The sequence below is a fragment of the Etheostoma cragini genome, chromosome 1, assembly GCF_013103735.1.
Source record: "Etheostoma cragini isolate CJK2018 chromosome 1, CSU_Ecrag_1.0, whole genome shotgun sequence".
In the NCBI taxonomy this organism is placed as follows: Eukaryota; Metazoa; Chordata; class Actinopteri; order Perciformes; family Percidae; genus Etheostoma; species Etheostoma cragini.
Genome location: NC_048407.1, coordinates 9,104,740 through 9,122,539, shown reverse-complemented (window position 1 = coordinate 9,122,539; position 17,800 = coordinate 9,104,740). Strand labels below are relative to the sequence as shown.

General features: G+C 38.1%; 1 protein-coding gene and 1 long non-coding RNA gene across 2 annotated transcripts in view; one reads left to right on the top strand and one right to left on the bottom strand.

The window, feature by feature from the left end:
- Positions 1–17,800, bottom strand: part of luzp2 (leucine zipper protein 2) — a 180,117-nt gene that overhangs the window by 25,175 nt on the left and 137,142 nt on the right. The window contains exon 7 of the mRNA XM_034877980.1: positions 4,098–4,160. Coding sequence (XP_034733871.1) covers positions 4,098–4,160 — 63 coding nt within the window. The remainder of the gene's footprint in view (positions 1–4,097; positions 4,161–17,800) is intronic.
- On the top strand, positions 1,632–17,612 carry LOC117948386. Its single transcript, XR_004657426.1, has 3 exons — positions 1,632–1,713; positions 13,983–13,987; positions 17,602–17,612. It is a non-coding gene; the product is annotated as an uncharacterized LOC117948386 (long non-coding RNA).

Sequence of the window (17,800 nt, the reverse complement as noted above, 5' to 3'; positions counted from 1 at the left end):
CTCCTCTGCCAAAATATTGTCTCGTAGGGAAAGGCTCCGTCAGTTCCTCTGAAGTTTTTAATGTTTTGGCTGAGCAAGTGAAAGGAAACCTGCCTGTGGGTATACTGTAAATAATGGCTGTGAAATCGACAGTCATTTACTTTAGATTTCACAGTAACATTACTGTAAATGATTTTTACAGTAGAATGTTGTAAAGTTTACATTACAACCATAGAAGGTCAATATATACACAGTTCTATGATCACAACCTTGTCGAAATGATACAATCACATAAGTCTAAGTATTACAGTTGAAATCACAGTACACAAAGCAATTACTGTAAAAAAAATCACAATATAGTCCCTATAGTACTGTAAATAGTACTATACATACTATACATTACTGTATTTTTGCTTTTTATCTTATCTTAGCTCATCTTTCTTTTAACTAATACCCAGTAAGCAAAATATGCAAAAGATCTCTTCATCTGCATTCTGAATGTAATTTATTGAGTGCCTGGACGTCTTATTATGATGGAAATCTATACATCGCAGCAAGGGATTAACTTGGTTGGTTAGATCATTTGGAGGAATCGTTCATTGAGCGTCTGGACGTCTTTACGTAACATACACTGTTGATGTGATGGACAGTAAATCTGAATTCTGCCCAGCAACGTATTCACGCCTAAGAATATCACCATCTACTACAAAATGTCAGAAATACTCTGTGTTCCTTGCAAAACAAGAGATTGCAATACAAAAAATACTGCATCCTCACAAAAGAGCTGTATTTTTTGATAGTAGCTATCTGTTTTCATGTTGGTATGATGTATAGTGGAAGATCAGAAGACGTGGGCAGGAGTTGTGAGAGAAGACAATGCACAGATGAAGGACATCATACCACAATAATGGTTGTGTGTATAAATAAAAAAAAAGTCAGGTATATTATTGTCATATTAGTTTTTTGTATGATGCAAATTAAACACCTGTAATCCAAATCTATCTGTTCGGGGCAGGCACAGTACCACTCAGGATTCTTATGTATGTCTATTTTTCAAACCCTTTGTGTTCGAGGGTTCCTAGACTTTCTCTATCTATTAATAACCTCTGTTTATTAATCTCTGTCAGATAACAGGAAAGAGTTTGAAAACTATGACTTAAAGATCACTGCAGAAGTGGCCTGCCAGAGGAAGAGGCACTAATGATTCAAGAAAAGAGGAAACCAAAGAAGACCTACACACATTTTGAAATGGGTACCTGATAAACTCTTATTAAATCATATCCATCTATCAACAGTAAATATTTTAACTCTTTGTAGGTCGTACTTAAACGTACAGTGAAGGAGAGCCACACATTCTTCCTGCTGCTGTCAGACTTTACGCTGCTCCAAGTAGACCACACGTACCAAATATGACAATTTACTAATGTACAACATTAATGTACACATTATTATGTTATAACAATAACTCTAAATTCTAAACTTTCTGTCTGTATACTCAACTATTTTTACTGCTTTCTTCTTCCATTTTCACTGATGCGTTTGTCACTGTACTTTCCCTTTGGTGCAGTATCACTGAAAATGTCCTTATTCATATCTTATTTAAAACATTTTATATGTTAGTATTTCTATATGTTAGTATATAGGTTAGCATTTTGCCATGATGACCAAGATATTCAACAAGGAAATGTGGAAAGCTGCCATATTCCCAGTCTTTACTTTGCCAAATCATCTATGGTAAGCGTACACAAATCTTAATCTCGACGTCAGGCTAACTATAACATAATTAATCATAATTTGATAATAACAATAATACTAATCATAACAATAATAGCATAACTACTTTGACACAACTCTAACATCTTAGACCGTCATTGCATGTGGTACAAATACAAAGTACTTGTAATCACTGTAATTGTTAATGTGTTTTCTTCTTTAATTTCAGGGCTCTGACTGGGATTCTGGGTCTCCACGGTCAGGGCATGCAAGAGGCCATAGAGACGAGATTTCAGAGAAGTTTATTTTCATTTCTGTTTTAAATGTTCATGCAAATGTTCAATATTTTATTTGTAATTGTTCAATATTTTATTTTGTTTCAATATTGCCACTGTGTTATTCATTGTTCTTTAGAACAAGTTTATTGTGTCGTCCATTATTCCTTATGTACCTGTTTTGTCATGTTTCTGTTCACCAAATCATATGTAAATAACTGTGAACAATTTTCTCGTTGTCTGCAGTTAATTGAAATATTTTACAATATGGGTGATTCAATTAATCCTGACTAATATTAAATCACACTGATACAGTATTTAAATTGTACAGAAAGAAACCGAATTTACAGTAATTAACTGTTACATACTGTTAATAGTACTGTATTGCCATACACAATACATAAAAAAGTGTTTTTTTACAGTAAATAAACCAGCACTGTAAATGCAATTAAAATCACAGTAATTAATAATATTTAGATGTGCGGTACATTTAATTCCCAGTAACCTGCGGGCAAATTGTTGCCAGTAAGTTACTGTAAATTTTGGGTTTCCATTTAAGTTGTCCTTCAAATAGGAGGGCTATTAATGAAAAATGATCCACTGAAGAAAACATTGGCAATATTGGCTTATTTTCTGGCACCGTAGTTGCAGTATGTCCGTATTTTGTGAATGATTTTTCCTTTATGAAAATACCTGCCGGATCTATGAAAGACCGAATTGTGCCCAAGATGAAATTGAAGTTATGTTTGGAGGCTTCGTTTTTTCCTGTATCCAGTCTTGTGAGTTTGTGGTCTTTGTGTACTGTTACACTGTGCTGCAAAAAGCAGTTTAATATGGTACAACAGCTGTCATAACCAATTCAAATGCCTCCAGGTCAAGGTGCCTTGATTGACATCCCTCCTGTGAGGCTGATGACATTTTGAATTGCGAGTGACTCTTCTTTACTTCCTGCTCTCTTGTCCCCCTCTGGGAATGTAAACAGAGCATGTGGAATACAGTTGAGTTTTCAGGAAATCAGAGAAATCAGGGAAGTCAGAGGGACATGATGCATTTCCCTTGGTCCTTTCTATCAGTTAAAAAAAAACTGACTGTCATCTCCCAAAGATGATTGTTTTTTCAAAGACAAGGGTGGAATACACTAAAATTAGCTTCATCCAGAATGCAACTGCAAATCACCGTAGACCATAATGTTCTGAAGGTCTACATGAGATGCTCTGTGACATTGACCAATAACGTTGTGTCATTGAGTTACTGATGCAATTTAGAGAGCAATTGTGCGCAATGACAGCAAACAAACAAGTCAATGCATCCATCATTCACAGGCTTGAAATAGAACAAGGAACAGGACGTCCAGGGACAATATATTCAGGTGTGGGGCTAGAGGCATCAAATTCCCTCTGTGAGGATTGAGGCCTTTATTTTCATTCATGACTGACAAAGCTTTAGAAATGATGGGTCTAAAGGATCAAAGCATACATTTAAGAAATGACATTACAGGGCGTTGTGGCAGAAACGTGGACTGACATTTTAACACCGCAAACAAGGCCTGAAAGGTCAGTCCATGTACCAGTAAATGCCAATAAATATTACACAAGTGCTCAGAGCTTTCACAGAGAAGAGAATGTTGAAATCTCGCAATACAAGGGGCAGTGGAGTATGAATTGGTGGGCAACTTCTTACCACTGTTTATAATGTTATTGCAGAGGAAGGATGTGTGGGGGAGGCACATTTCTGATGCCCTATAATATATGTTACTCACTAACTTATAGGCATACACAGTGTCATCTGTATTATGTGTCTGGAAGATTCCTTTTATATGATCTAATGCATAGATCTGTAACAACCACATCCACCGTTGTCGACATCATTTATCCATATACCTCCCATGATTGAAATGGATGGGATGGATCTTGCAGAGGGGAAATCAAAGGGAAGGACATGACAGTACGTGGACTAAGTGCTGGCCAATTGGCTTTGCATGCAGCTGACAGGGAGGGACTTTGTAATTGCAGACTGAATTAATTGGAGTACCTCCTGTGATGGGATCATTCTTTTCAAGGTGGTCTGAAGTACCTGTTTACTCCTGGTCTGGAGCCATTATAAAGGGACCCCCCTTCAGTTTGAACTTACCTTAAAAATTAAATCCTTTTTCCCGTACCGCAGTTCTTTCAGTTGAGCCTGGATTTTTTTGGACTGCAAGAGGAAGATAAGGAAATAAGTGTTAGCTTATTCAAATAGAGAAATTGGTTTTAGATCATATAGCAGGTTTCTGCCAGCTGCAGCAGAAGAGTCCTTTGTGAGTGTTCCCTGGGTAAGGCTCTAGCTTAAAGGAAGACTCCACTGAGAGGAAGAAAATATCAAATCTCCCCTTCACTGAACAGCATAGTCCACACAATGATGCAGTCATGCACTGGCTTCTTGCCCACTGTCTAAACCTGTATTCTCACTCCCACTACACACATTACTGCCACCATCACCACACACATGCTGGTTCCTAGGTTACAGCAGGCTCTCGCCTGTCAGCGGTGAACAGCGCACACACAAACAGAGCAGATCTTTACTGCCACCCCCCCAAAACAGACACAGTGACCAGCTCTGCCTGACATTCACTCTGCCGTTCCACTTCAGTACGCACATGGAACAGAGAGGCTGTCTCCTAGATGGACTGATACCGTACACAGCCATCCACAAAGCTGCTCATGATGTGAGCATGAACACTGGAAGCCTCCACACCGGACCCTGCTGCAGTTCAGAGGGTTTCACTCTGTGTCTGGAAGATATTTTGATATGGTTATTGTGAAGCCTTGCAGGACTGTGACTGTGATTAATTGGAATGCAGATAAATCTGCCTTGACCCCCAGCAAAATATAAGGCTAAAATGAAAGGATGAGTAGGTCAGTGCATGGTATTTCAGTCGTTAAGGGATAACTGGAGCTCATAAGAAAGATTATAGTATAATAAAATGATAACTCCTATAATCTATCCATCCATCTAGTTACTGTTTATCTTTTTTCCAACCAATCTACATGTTTTGTTAATCTCTCAATAGCCCTTCTTTCAATGTTTCTACTGTATATCTCCTCCTCTTTATTATATATAAGTGACTTTCCACAAAAACATGGGTAAGAAATTTGAAAACCATCAAATATCAATAAAAAGGTTTCATGTTAGGTTGAGGTGGAAAAGTTGCTGTATTGATAAAAACAAAATGCAATAAAAACAGACGTGTGCATGTGAATGAAACATTACGTAAACCGCGGCCACGTCAAAGAGACAAAAAAAGGAAATCTCATTTGAGTGAATCAATGAAGAGACTGTAACGTGCCTAATTTAAGGCATAAAACGAAGAAAAAAAAATGTCTGATGCTCTTTTAGTTTCATCATTTTGTCGTTCCCTCTTCTTCTGCAATGGATTAACTGCAACTGAGACTGTGCAGTTCCTGGAAATGCGGTTAAAATTTGCAGTACATTTGGATGGAAACGTGACTTATATCTCTTTCTTGCTTACTTTCCACCCACCTCTTTGTCTTAATGTATGTCTTTACAGCTCTACATATACAGAACGTCTTTTTTCTACCTGTCTATATCTCTTTCTTTAAATCTATCTGCACGGTAAACATCGTTTTTTTTCAAGTCTATCTCTATAAACCTCTCTTGCTCCCTTCCTTTCTATCTCTACACATCCTTGACACTAGCAGTAAAAAAATGACATGAGTTCTAATCTTTCACCAAAGCACAGTGAACCCGATTCTGAAGGACACCTTCTCTTCAAAGGGTTTTGTGTACTCAACAAGCACCTGCACATTTTTATGATATTCTTTATCTTGTTATTGCTCTTCCTGGGGAGCTTCTGTGTCCCAAGACACCCATCTCTGTCATGTGTAACTGAATCCAAAATTTGCGTCCCGAGGCTCAACGTAAAAAGGTTAAATAAACACAGGGCGAACTTTAAAACTCCAACCCTAACAGGGAGAGCCATACAGTGGGGCTCAAAAGTTTGGGAACCCCAGGTAAAAATGTCAATTAATGCGCAGAAAGAAGCCAAGAAAAGACAAAAAAATCTCCAAAAGGCATCAAATGACCGATTAGACATTTGTATAATATGTAACAAAAAGTAAGATTTTAGATTTTTGGAAAGCTGAGACATTTGTACTTGTACTTGACCTGACAGTGTCATGGATTGTTCTCAATCATTGTCTGGAAGCCAGGTGATGTCAAGCTTAAGGTTTTAAAGGCCCAGACTAATCTGACCTTGCCCCAACAATCAGCACCATGGCTTCTTCTAAGCAGTTGTCTAGAAAACTGAAACTGAAAATAGTTGACGCTCACAAAGCAGGAGAAGGCTATAAGAAGATAGCAAGCGTTTTCAGATGCCAATATCCTCTGTTCGGAATGTAATTAAGAAATAGCAGTCATCAGGAACAGTGGAAGTTAAAGCAAGATCTGGAAGACCAAGAAAAATATCAGACAGAACAGCTCGCAGGATTGTGAGAAAAGCAAGTCCAAACCCACGTTTGACTGCACGATCCATCCAGAAAGACCTGGCAGACACTAGCGTTGTGGTACACCATTCCACTATAAAGAGATACTCGTACAAATATGGTCTTCATGGATGAGTCATCAGAAGAAAACCTCTTCTACGTCCTCACCACAAAAATCTGTGTTTGAAGTTTGCAAATGAACATGGGGATCAATCAAGCTTTGGGGTTGTATTGCAGCCAGTGACACAGGGAACATTTCACTAGTGACTGGATTAACTGGATTCAATAAAATGTCAGCAAATTTTGGACACTAACTTGATGCCATCTATGAAAAAGCAAGCTGAAGTTAAGGAGAGGATGGCTTCTACACATGGATAATGATCCTAACCACACCTCAAAATCCAAGGTGGATTACATCAAGAGGCGTAAACTGAGGGTTTTGCCATGGCCTTCACAATCTCCTGACCTTAACACAATTAAAAATCTATGGATAGACCTTAAAAGAGCAATGTGTGACAGGCAGCCCATAAATCTAAAAAAACTGGAAGACTTTTGGAAGGAAGCATGGGCAAAGATACCTCAAACAAGAATTGAAAGACTCCTGGCTGGCTACTAGAAGCGTTTCCAAGCTGTGATACTTGCCAAATGGGAGGGGGGCAGTACAAGGTATTAACTCTGCAGGGTGCCCAAACCTTTGCAGACGCCATTATTTTGTTTTCTGTTATTTTTAAAGTGTAAATGATGGAAATAAAATCTATCACCCCATTGGTCAAACAGAGGAGCAGCTTCTCTAAGGCTCCGACAGCTTCGATGCCGCACGGACCGCTACAGGAAATCATTCCTACCACAGGCAATAAAACTCTTTAACATGTCAACACTGAGTGCTAGATGACTTTTGGACACCAAAATATTGCACTAAGGACAACCTGCACAATTGGTTCAATGAGCCCCAGTGTATGTTTGAGTTGCGATAGTTTGTGGTCCAGGTCATAACATAAATTGTTAACAAATTTAGTTTGTTTGTATCAGTTAAGTGGAGCTTTTGAGATACTCTCATCTCTCATACTCTCACTTTCATCATCATGTTAAGTGGCTCCAGAGTCACTGTACTCTGTGGAGTGTTAACTAATAAATGCAAATATATGAATCTCTAAAAGTGCTGAGCATTCACACTTGCCAAAGCATTGGTCTATCATTCACTCAGAATAAAGCATGTGAGCTGCCTCCTCGGCCCAAGAGAATCACAGCAGCACCTCTGCCTTGTTGATCCTGATGGTCCAAATCCTGCAAGAGTGGGACCGGCATTTCAAATAGTTACGAGCAAAACAAAATGCAGCAACATGGTATTGTACAAGCTTGGTTTAGTTGAAAAGCTCTCCCTTACTTTTTCAAAATATTTAAGTAATGTATTACTGTGAGTCATCGTCCTTGTGAGAATGATGACAAAACTGTTTAATTCCAGCAGCCTGTCCCAAGGACAGACATGTTAATGTGTGTGAAAGTATACTTATGTTCTGCTAGGTTTAATATTTATTTATTTATTTGTGACAAAATCTGACGAATTGAGGATGCCAGGTTCTGAGGGATCTGGTCGTTTAAGATTAGAATTTAGGATGATGTTTTTGTGATTAATGTACTCTTGTTAAGTGTCAGTTGTTCTACACTCAAACTCTATTGACTAAGTTATTAAAATTCTACAAGTGACAGTATTGTGTAGCTTAATATTATTTTTAAGTTGATGACAAACCTATCTTTCTTTTACTTTATTTGCCCAATTGTAAATAGACAATAGGCAAATTAATTTGACAAGCCATTTCCTAACCAAAAAGTGTAGCACCTGTTTTCTGAACCCACACAAAAGCACACAATCCCGTAGTCACTGTTAAATAAGGAAACTAACCAAAACAGTTTTTTTAAATCCACACTTCTTTAAATTTCCTTTCTTTTGTCCCCTTGTCGACACATTTTCACCTCTTGACAGGCACGTGCATTTTGTATGTCCAATGAACGAGCCATTTTGTTGGATGCAGATTCGCTTTTCAAAAATATAGTTTTTGCTCTTTCATTTTCAGTGTTAATAATTTTGAGTTGAAGATGAAGCCGCATCATACAGTTCTGCATCTAAAGACATGACTCCAGAAGTATGGCATTAAAGACTTTGTGGGTTTCTCATTATCCAAGTTCAAATAGCCTGCAGTATTCAGTATATGACACAGTGTATGAGTGTTTTTTCATTTCATTTCATATATTTATTATACAGGAAAGTTAGATAAAGTAACATTACATTACAATATAAAAACGGGCCTGACTCAGTTTAAAAACTGGTTTTCAGCAGGTGTCTTGAATTGGAAACAAAAAGGTAATATCTATGAGAAAAAAAGAGAAGTACAATCAGGCCAAGACTCTTATGCATAAGACAACTTCTCACAACACTGATGTCTTTCTAAACATCTGTTCATCCTTTGCAATTGCACAGTAGCCGTCAAAGCTATATCAAACGATTGAATTACACTGTTACTGAAAAACATAGTTTTTGGAAAAACCAGATCTGTTTTGTATCTACAATCTTGTGTCCATAACATAATATGTCACAAATCCTTCCTGTGAGACAACAGCACATCTGCTCACATCACATAAAAGCATATACAAACAGGCGACATGATACGTGGTGTTTGGACACTTTTACACACCTACCACTACCACCCTGGTAGGTGTGTTAGAGTGTCCGGACACCCTTAAATCAATTCAATTTAATTTATATTATCCATTTATAACAAGAGTTATCTCGAGACACTTTACAGATAGAGTAGGTCTAGACCACACTCCGTAATTTACAAGGCCCCAACAGTTTTAGTAGTTCCCTCCAGAGCAAGCAACAGTGTGACAGTGGCAAGGAAAAACCTTTTAGGAAGAAACCTGCGGAGCAGGGCATAGCAGGGTTCTGCCAGGGGAGTGCCATCTAGAGTAGCTTTGTAGCTATCCCTAGAAAATGAAGTTTGGATGTGTTTAGGGCCAAGGACAATAACTTCAGTTTAGTCTAAGTTTAACATCAGAAAAATTGTAGGTCATCCATGATTTTATATCATTTATGCATGCTTAAAGTTTAGCTAACTGTCTGGTTTAGTCTGGCTTGATTGATAGATACAATTGGGTGTCATCCGCATAACAATGAAAGTTAATTGAGTGTTTCCTAATAATATTGCCTAGAGGAAGGATTTATATATATATAATAGGGAGTATATATAAGAATATATAAGGAGAATAGAATTGGTCCAAGCATGAGTCTTGTGGAACGCCATGGCTAACTTTAACGTACTTGGAGGATTTATAGTTAACATAATTTTTTTTAAATTTATTGGATAAATTTGACTTAAACCAACTTAGTGCCATTCCTTAAATGCCAACCAAGTGTTCTAGTCTCTGTAACAGGATGGTATGGTCAATGGTGTCGAATGCAGCACTCAGATCTAGTAAGACAAGTAAAAAGACAAGTCCTTGGCTTAGCTGACGAGACCGTAAACATTAATTGTTGAAGGTCTATAGGATAGAAGCAGTCTAAGTATTCGTCAGGTATTGTCATTCTTTCTAGTGCTTCTGCGTTTAAAGGCGGATCTTTAAAAATGAAGGTCAAAAGGTGATACATATTATCTCTATTTGTTTTAATTTTATAATTAAAGAAACTCATAAAGTCGTCACTATTCAGAGCTATAAGAATAGATGGCTCAATAGAGCTGGGACTATCTGTCAGTCTGGCTACAGTGCTAAAAAGAAACCTTGGGTTGTTCTTATTTTTTTCTATTATTTTTTTCTATTAGTTCCAGGATTTCTATTAGTGTAGAGTATTAGTCTGATCTGGCATTTCTGAGGGCCTTCCTGTACATTTTCAGAATGTCTTGCCAATCTAAACAAGATAATTCCAGTTTTGAGGAACGCCACTTACTTTCAAGTTTTTGCAAGATTTGTTTTGTTGTACCAAGGTGTTATTTTCCTTTGCTACATCACCTTCTTTCTGAGAGGAGCAACGGAGTTTAAAGGGCAGGTCAGGTCGTGTGAAGGCAGGTCATAGCACCATCTACAAATTTATCAATTTGGGAGGGACAAAAGTTAACATGAAGGTACTCTGTTATATTAAGGAATGGAATGAATTGAAATGCTGTTGGAATGTCTTCTCTAAATGTAGCCATACCACTGTCAGACAAGCATCCAGTGTAGAAGCTTTTATTTAATTTAGTATATTCAGGTACTAAGAATTCAAAAGTGATTAGAGAATGTTCTGATAATAAAGTATTCTGCGGAAAAACTATTAAATCTTCAATTTCAATGCCATATGTTACCACATGGTCGAAGGGGTTAAAACAGTGCATAGTGAGTTGAATGCAATACTATGGCTTTCGTTGTCAACGTCCACATGGATATTAAAATCACCTACAATAAGTACTTTGTCTGATTTAAGGACTACACCTGATACAAACTTTGAGAATTCAAATAAAAACTAGCAAATAGCCTTTAGGAATTTAAATATTATTATGACTCGGAGGAGTGGCTTCATTTAGACTAAAATATTCTTCATGGCCCAGCCATGTTTCAGTAAGACAGAATAGATCAATTTCATTGTCTGATATCAGATAGTACTGCTTTCGAAGACAGAGATCTAATATTAAATAGCCCACATCTAATTTTCCTAATCTGTTGTATCATTGCAGTGGTAGTTTGAATTCCAATTAGGTTGTTAAGTATAGCCCCTCTTCTGTTTACCTTTGATTTAACCGATCTGACTTGGGGGACAGACACCATGGTTATTAGACTGTGAGTGGGCGACTGACCCAGTGGAAGCACAGAGGAGCGCATTGTCCTGCACCTTTGATTACTAATATCAAACTTGGGTTGACGTGTTATGGCCGATAAAGGACTTGGTCAGATTTTTTTGATATTAGATATTGATATTCCCAAAGTGGGAAGAATGCCATCTCTCCTAATTAGACCGGGCATTTCCCAAAACGCACTCCAGTTGTCCAAGTAGGCCACATCATTAGCTGGGCACCACCCTGACAACAAGCGGTGAAAGGATGACATGTGGCTGTACATGTCATCGCTAATCAGGGTGGGCAGGGGTCCGGAGAAAGCTACCGAGTCCGAAATTGTCTTTGCATATGCACAAAGTGACTCAACATGTTAGTGATCTCTGATTTGCATAATTGGGTATCATTACCACCTATGTGACGTATGATCTTACTGTATTCACGGTTATCTTTAGCCGCTGGAGCCGCCAACTTCATGTTCCGCAGTATAAACCTCCCAATAACCAGAGTTGGCTTCTCAGCCAGTGTGTAACTGAGTGTGGAGAAACTGTTAGAAAGGCGAAGATGTTGTCGGCCAGCCATAAACTCGGATTTGGAGCGGCCGCCGCTATGTGCACTCCCCGGTTTGAAGCTAGCACTACGCTTCCTTCAGACAGTCACCCACTCTCCTGGCTGCTTGGGGCCTGCCAGAAGCTGCAGTATGTTGGCCCGCATCGGCTACAGGGCGCTGGCTAGCTATGGAAACATATGATTTTGATTCCATGATGCAAAGCTGTGCCTCAAACTCACTAAGCGTTGCCTCCAGAGCAGCGGATATACTACATTTATTACATACTGTATATCTTTAACACTAAAGGAGGCAGAGGAATAGCTGAACATCTGACACACAAAGCAACCATTGCTAATGGTTAAGCTTGAGTAGCTAACAGCGTTCTAACAATTGAGATAAGCAAAGGAGTCGCTGTAAGATAATAAAGCAGGGTTGAGTAAGTTTTTGCTGGAGCAGAAAATTAGCGGCCACGAATTAAACAAATATGCCCTGTTGACGCGGGCTCTGAGCAAAACAAGTGTAGTTTCATGCACAACACTTATCTCCAATTCCAGTCACTTAGCCACCAGATTAAAACAATAAAGCAAAGTTCAGTTCAAGTTTTTGCTGGAGCAGAAAAATAGCGTCCGTGAGATTGGAGCACCGGAAATGAGACAACACGCTTACCGTAAACGTCAGCACATCCCAGAGATACAGCCCCTGCCTCAGCATACATCTGTATGCACTCGCAGGAGAAGAACAGCAGCATCACAGAGCTTATATATCTCCTTCCCCGTTTGAACAGATATTACAATATTTGTGAAGGGTGGCTGAAGCTTGTGAGCTGAGGCAGACCAGTAACTGGCTGGCAGCCAAAACTTACTGTCAAAAGTATATATTTTATTTCAATCATTTCAGTAAGGGTAATCTGATTTATTCAAAATGGATGGTGAATGAAGTAGAGCATGGTAATACATTTGGCTTTTTTCAAGGATCCACAATGCTCCCTGTGCGCATAATCTATTATACTCTAGTGCACATCCCTGAAGCTGGGAGCATACAACATGTTGCTGACCAACGAATTATCAAAGCTGCCAAACATCAAACATTGTGTGCATTATATTATATAGCGTGTAACAGCACATATGTCATATTTTTGCTGCTTTTTGATTGGACAAGAAACTAATAAATATTGAAATATAGAATAAAAAAGGGGGGTGACTAGGATGAGGTTTAACACAGATACCATATATGTCAGCGGTAATATAATAATAATAATAACACAAATAATAATAATAATAATAATACTCTTCCTTGGTTCTCATTTCAAACACACATCTAAACTTACCATCTCTAATGTAATACATACTGTTATCGTTGATGTTTAATCTGTAAAATGTCAAAAAGAAAAGAAAAATGTCCATCACCGAATTATATGATATGATAATGAAATCCACTTCAGAATCAATATTGTAACTTTAGTTTGATCAATATGTAGAAATCACTTGTATGACATTCTAGACTCGCTTTAGATACATTTAGCAGTGCAAGAATAAAACAAGTTCAGCCTAGTGTCTGAGCTTACAACATACTGAACACCCCCCCTTCCCTCCCTATCTCTATTACTCACATTAATACATTGATGCAAAGAACATTTATTAAAATATCTGATATTTTTTTATAAAAGACGATGTGATCAGTTTGATTTATTGCCCCAAAATACTCAAGATGATGATGATGACGATGGCATGCTGCGCCATTCAATAAGCCATGAGGCCATTCAATAAGCCATGAGGCCGTTCACCTTGAAATCAGTCATCACAGGAAATCCTTCCAAATCCAGCGTATTATATTTCATCTGCATAAGGTTCTGGTTACTAGATGTTTTCAATAAATACTGATGCAAGAATGAAATGCATATTCTGGTGATAACCGATAGTAAAACTGTGCAGCAACACCATAAATCTGACAGAGTAGGACACATGTGATAAATTCATGCTCTTGAGGAAAAGATGCCCCATACACTAAATGGCATCTCTAATGCCACATGCCGCTCTCCTTCACCTTGACGGTGACTCTGGTTTTTGAGCTATCAGATGTTTCCCTTGAGGAAAGCACCGTCTGGTTCAGAAAGGTTGCATGACATTTTTCCAATGAATCGGATAAAGAGTGAAAATAGCCAGATAGGCAGCGGGAGCTTCCCCAGCAGCAGTAGCACACAGAACATGCAGCATCAGAGACCTGGCAAGTTTCCTTTCCAATTTAAATGGTTTGCTGAAATTTGGGAAGTGTTTGTGATTGGTAAAGACAGCAAACACACAGCCGAATCAGGCCCCGTGGCTGCCAGTGAGTTGGCTGACTGAACATCACTAAGCCCGTGATGCTGTTTTTTTAGTGACCTATTCTCCTTCCTGCAATGACAACTGAAAATTCCACTATTGTCTTTGCAAACATTGTTTGAGATTAAGAAAATGAATTGGCATGGAACAGCGCTTCTAACCATCTGACGATGAAATACCTCCAGGTTTACATAATGTAACCATTATCAATCATTGGAAATTCATTTAAATGCCAACACTAACACATCCTTGAATTGTCTTAAGAAGCTGCGGCATGTACATGACATGGCCAAGAGTCTTATTAGCCCTGGTAACACTCACGGCAGCTAACAGAGTCCAAAAGAGGTTGAACCAACTGACCAAATTACTTAGCAACTGCACAACCAGTGTGACTGTTCTTAAAGCCTCACACGCTTACTCAGAAGGCAGATGATGACCATAACTAGTATTATAAAGCAGAACAATATTAAAACTTAGGGCACAGTACACCTTCAATATTGCAGACATGGATGTGATATCATTGTTATTTAATATAATTAAACATATGCCAATATTATGTGACAAATACATACAGTATAACATAGAAATCATGGTTCTATGAGATTACCTTCATATTCTATCCTGAAACAATCAATTGTCAATATTAGAGAGATAAGTGGTTGGACAAAACAACTTGCAGATGTCAGTGTTTTAGAGAATTGCGATAGGTATTTAATCAGAAAAATAATTAATAGATTATCTGATAGTTCAAATAATTAGTAGTTGCAGCCCTACCCTACACAAAGGACGTTTTCTCATTAGAGAAACTACCAAACAAAACAAGCACTTGTATATGTTTTGAAGCCACATTGACAACAGGTGTGTTGTTCATAACCAAGCACCACCCTATTGTGTTATCTTCAAGCATGCAATTGTTTTGATGACTGTTTATTTCAATGTAATAATTTATATTGTTGAATTGTTGAAATATGGGGGGTACCTTTAATTGCAACATGAAATGTGACAAGCAAATATGCAACATTGCTAGAATTAGCTTTTTCCAGCTTTGTCTTTAGGCTAAAGTTAAGCCTTTCCATAACAGGCATGGCATGCTTTTATAAGTTCAAAGTTGGATCACTGTAATGCTCTTTATGTTGGTTTGGATCAGACCTCCATCTCACGTCTTTAACTTGTACAACATGCTGTTGCTCGCTTTTTGACAAGTACTGTACAGCTAGACGTGCATGCATCACTCCCGTTCTCTACACCCTACATTGGCTCCCGGTGCGTTTTAAAATGGACTATGGTCCAAGATTTTAATCCTGCTAGAGCACAACTGGTCCTTGCGGTCTTAAATCAACTGGTTTTACAAGCCCCAATGTGAAGGTGGGGAGTGATTATGCTTTTGCGGTTGCTGCCCCGAGACGCTGGAACAAGTTACCCTGTGCTATTCGGATTATTACAAATGTAGCTCTTTTTAGGTCCAAACTCAAAACGTATTTGGTTAGAATGGATTTTAATACCTAGTTGTACTGTGACAGTTTCCCTCTCCTGGTTCTATGTAACCTTTTCTGATTTTACTGTTTTCTATGTTTCATTCTTTTTTGTGTGATATGTTGTTTTATTCTTGGTTTCTGATACCTACTGGTTACTGTAAAATGCTATATAAATAAAAGTTGATTTATTAATTGATTTTGTTTTCCAAATATAATAGCCAGTTTGTTCTAGACTACATCACTAAGTTACAGTCAGTGAGGATACAGGATCAGTCCATGCATATTACTGTAGAAGCAACCATACAACCCCCTTTACAGTGTTGTTGACATATAATTTCATGTCTTTTCAGCTAAGTAGTTTTCACTACGCAACACAGATTAAGAGCAAAAAGCTTGATCCTCCACCTCACATAAGCGGAAGCAAAGCACAAGTTAAAGCAGCTTTCTAAAAACGATTACCACACCAAATCAAATGTATTTCAATGTACAATGCAGGAATTCCCAAAGCCAATTTTCAGAAGATGGGAATGCAAATCACACTTAAAGGAAACACTGCTCTTTACACATAAAAAAGGTCCTAAAATGTGTAATTTGCAACATAAGAAGCTTATGCTTAGAACGTTTATCCAAGGTCAGTTAAAAAAGATTAGATCAAGCTTGGTATTTGAACACGGTTTCAAAGTCTAATTTAAGATTCACAATTTAATGCGCTTAGGGACTCATAATTAAAAAGATTTTTGAAGCATGAAAACATGATTTCCAGACAACAAGTCAGTAAAAGTTTAAGGGTAAACATGGCCTTAAGGGTTGATCTAGGTCCAACTTTTGCTGTTTTTGGACACCCACTCTACAGTGAAAGGTGCAATGGGTCAATAATGTTTCACTACAGACAGAGCACATATCAGATTTTAGAACCTATAAACAGAAGTTATGTTTGAGTGCTCATAACTTTCTTCTTTACCAGTCCCGCCAGGATTTTACAGCCTTTTTAAAAAAGATTGTTTCAACACAATATGCCTAATGTTGCGGGAGCTGTTGTAAAATATTGCAATAAAAGTTGCAACGTTTCTTGTACGTTTCTTGCAATAAAGTTGCGGGAGACAAATCACATTGCATAAAAATTACTTTTTTTGTGTATAATTCTTTAAAAATAAAAACAAAACCAATTTTGAGGAGAATAAAATTACTGTAGGTTGACCTTTCCTAGTAACAATAAGGCTGAGGATGCTGCAAATGAAAATGTCAAAAAAAAAAAATTGATTAAATTAAATCAAATTTCAACATGTCTGTCAGTAGCTTGTTAATCTTTACATTGTTATTTCCTATCCTGGCCTGAGACACACATATGGTTTAATAAAGTACTTATTGGACTGTAACTTATCATTGCATTTACAATAACCAGTGTAGCTGTCCTCACTTTACGTCATCCTGTAGTCTCATCTCCGGTTTTTCCTACATCCACCGTGTGCAGCGTCTTCAGAGTGAAAAATTGCTACAGCTTAGGTACATTGATATTAAAATGTACATTTCAGAAACAAGGAAATTTGGCGACGTACGTGTGGTGTCAACCCGTTCTCACTCCAGCTTGGTCAGTTGCTCTCAGTCACATACTGATACAAAGTCTGGCAAGTGGGACTGCTGGTATTGGTTGAAGTTAGTGGTCAAATTTGCAGAAAAGTTGCAATGATTGGTCAAAATTGCGGGTCGCGCCAAAGTCGCCGGGATTCCTTGAATTGTCGCGAATTGGCGCAATCACGACATTGCGAAATCCTGGAGGGATTTTGCTTTACCAATAGACAAACTTCTAATAGAATACCGTTGTTTGCAATTACCTCCTTGGATGGCAATTGTTTTGCAGCTTTAGTTTCCATCTCTTTCTGTTACTCTGCAGTCATTACAGTGTGATTACAGGTTCAGCTCTAACCCTTCCCCTTTAAACATAAATAGCTTTCCAGGATGAAAGTAAGGGCATGTAGGAATGCTCCTCTCACTGATTTACTGCATTTTATAGCCACCAAGGGAATTGCAGACATGGACCTCCAGTGATACCTGTTTTAAAGGAAATTCTAGTAGCGATTTGCCCCCTACAGAACTCAAAGTCTATACTTGCCTTTATACCACTTCTGCAGAAATAATCACTGTCACACAAAGAAGCACTTGGTCCAAACATACTGTACACTGAGCATATTCTCATCTAAAAGCAAAAAGGC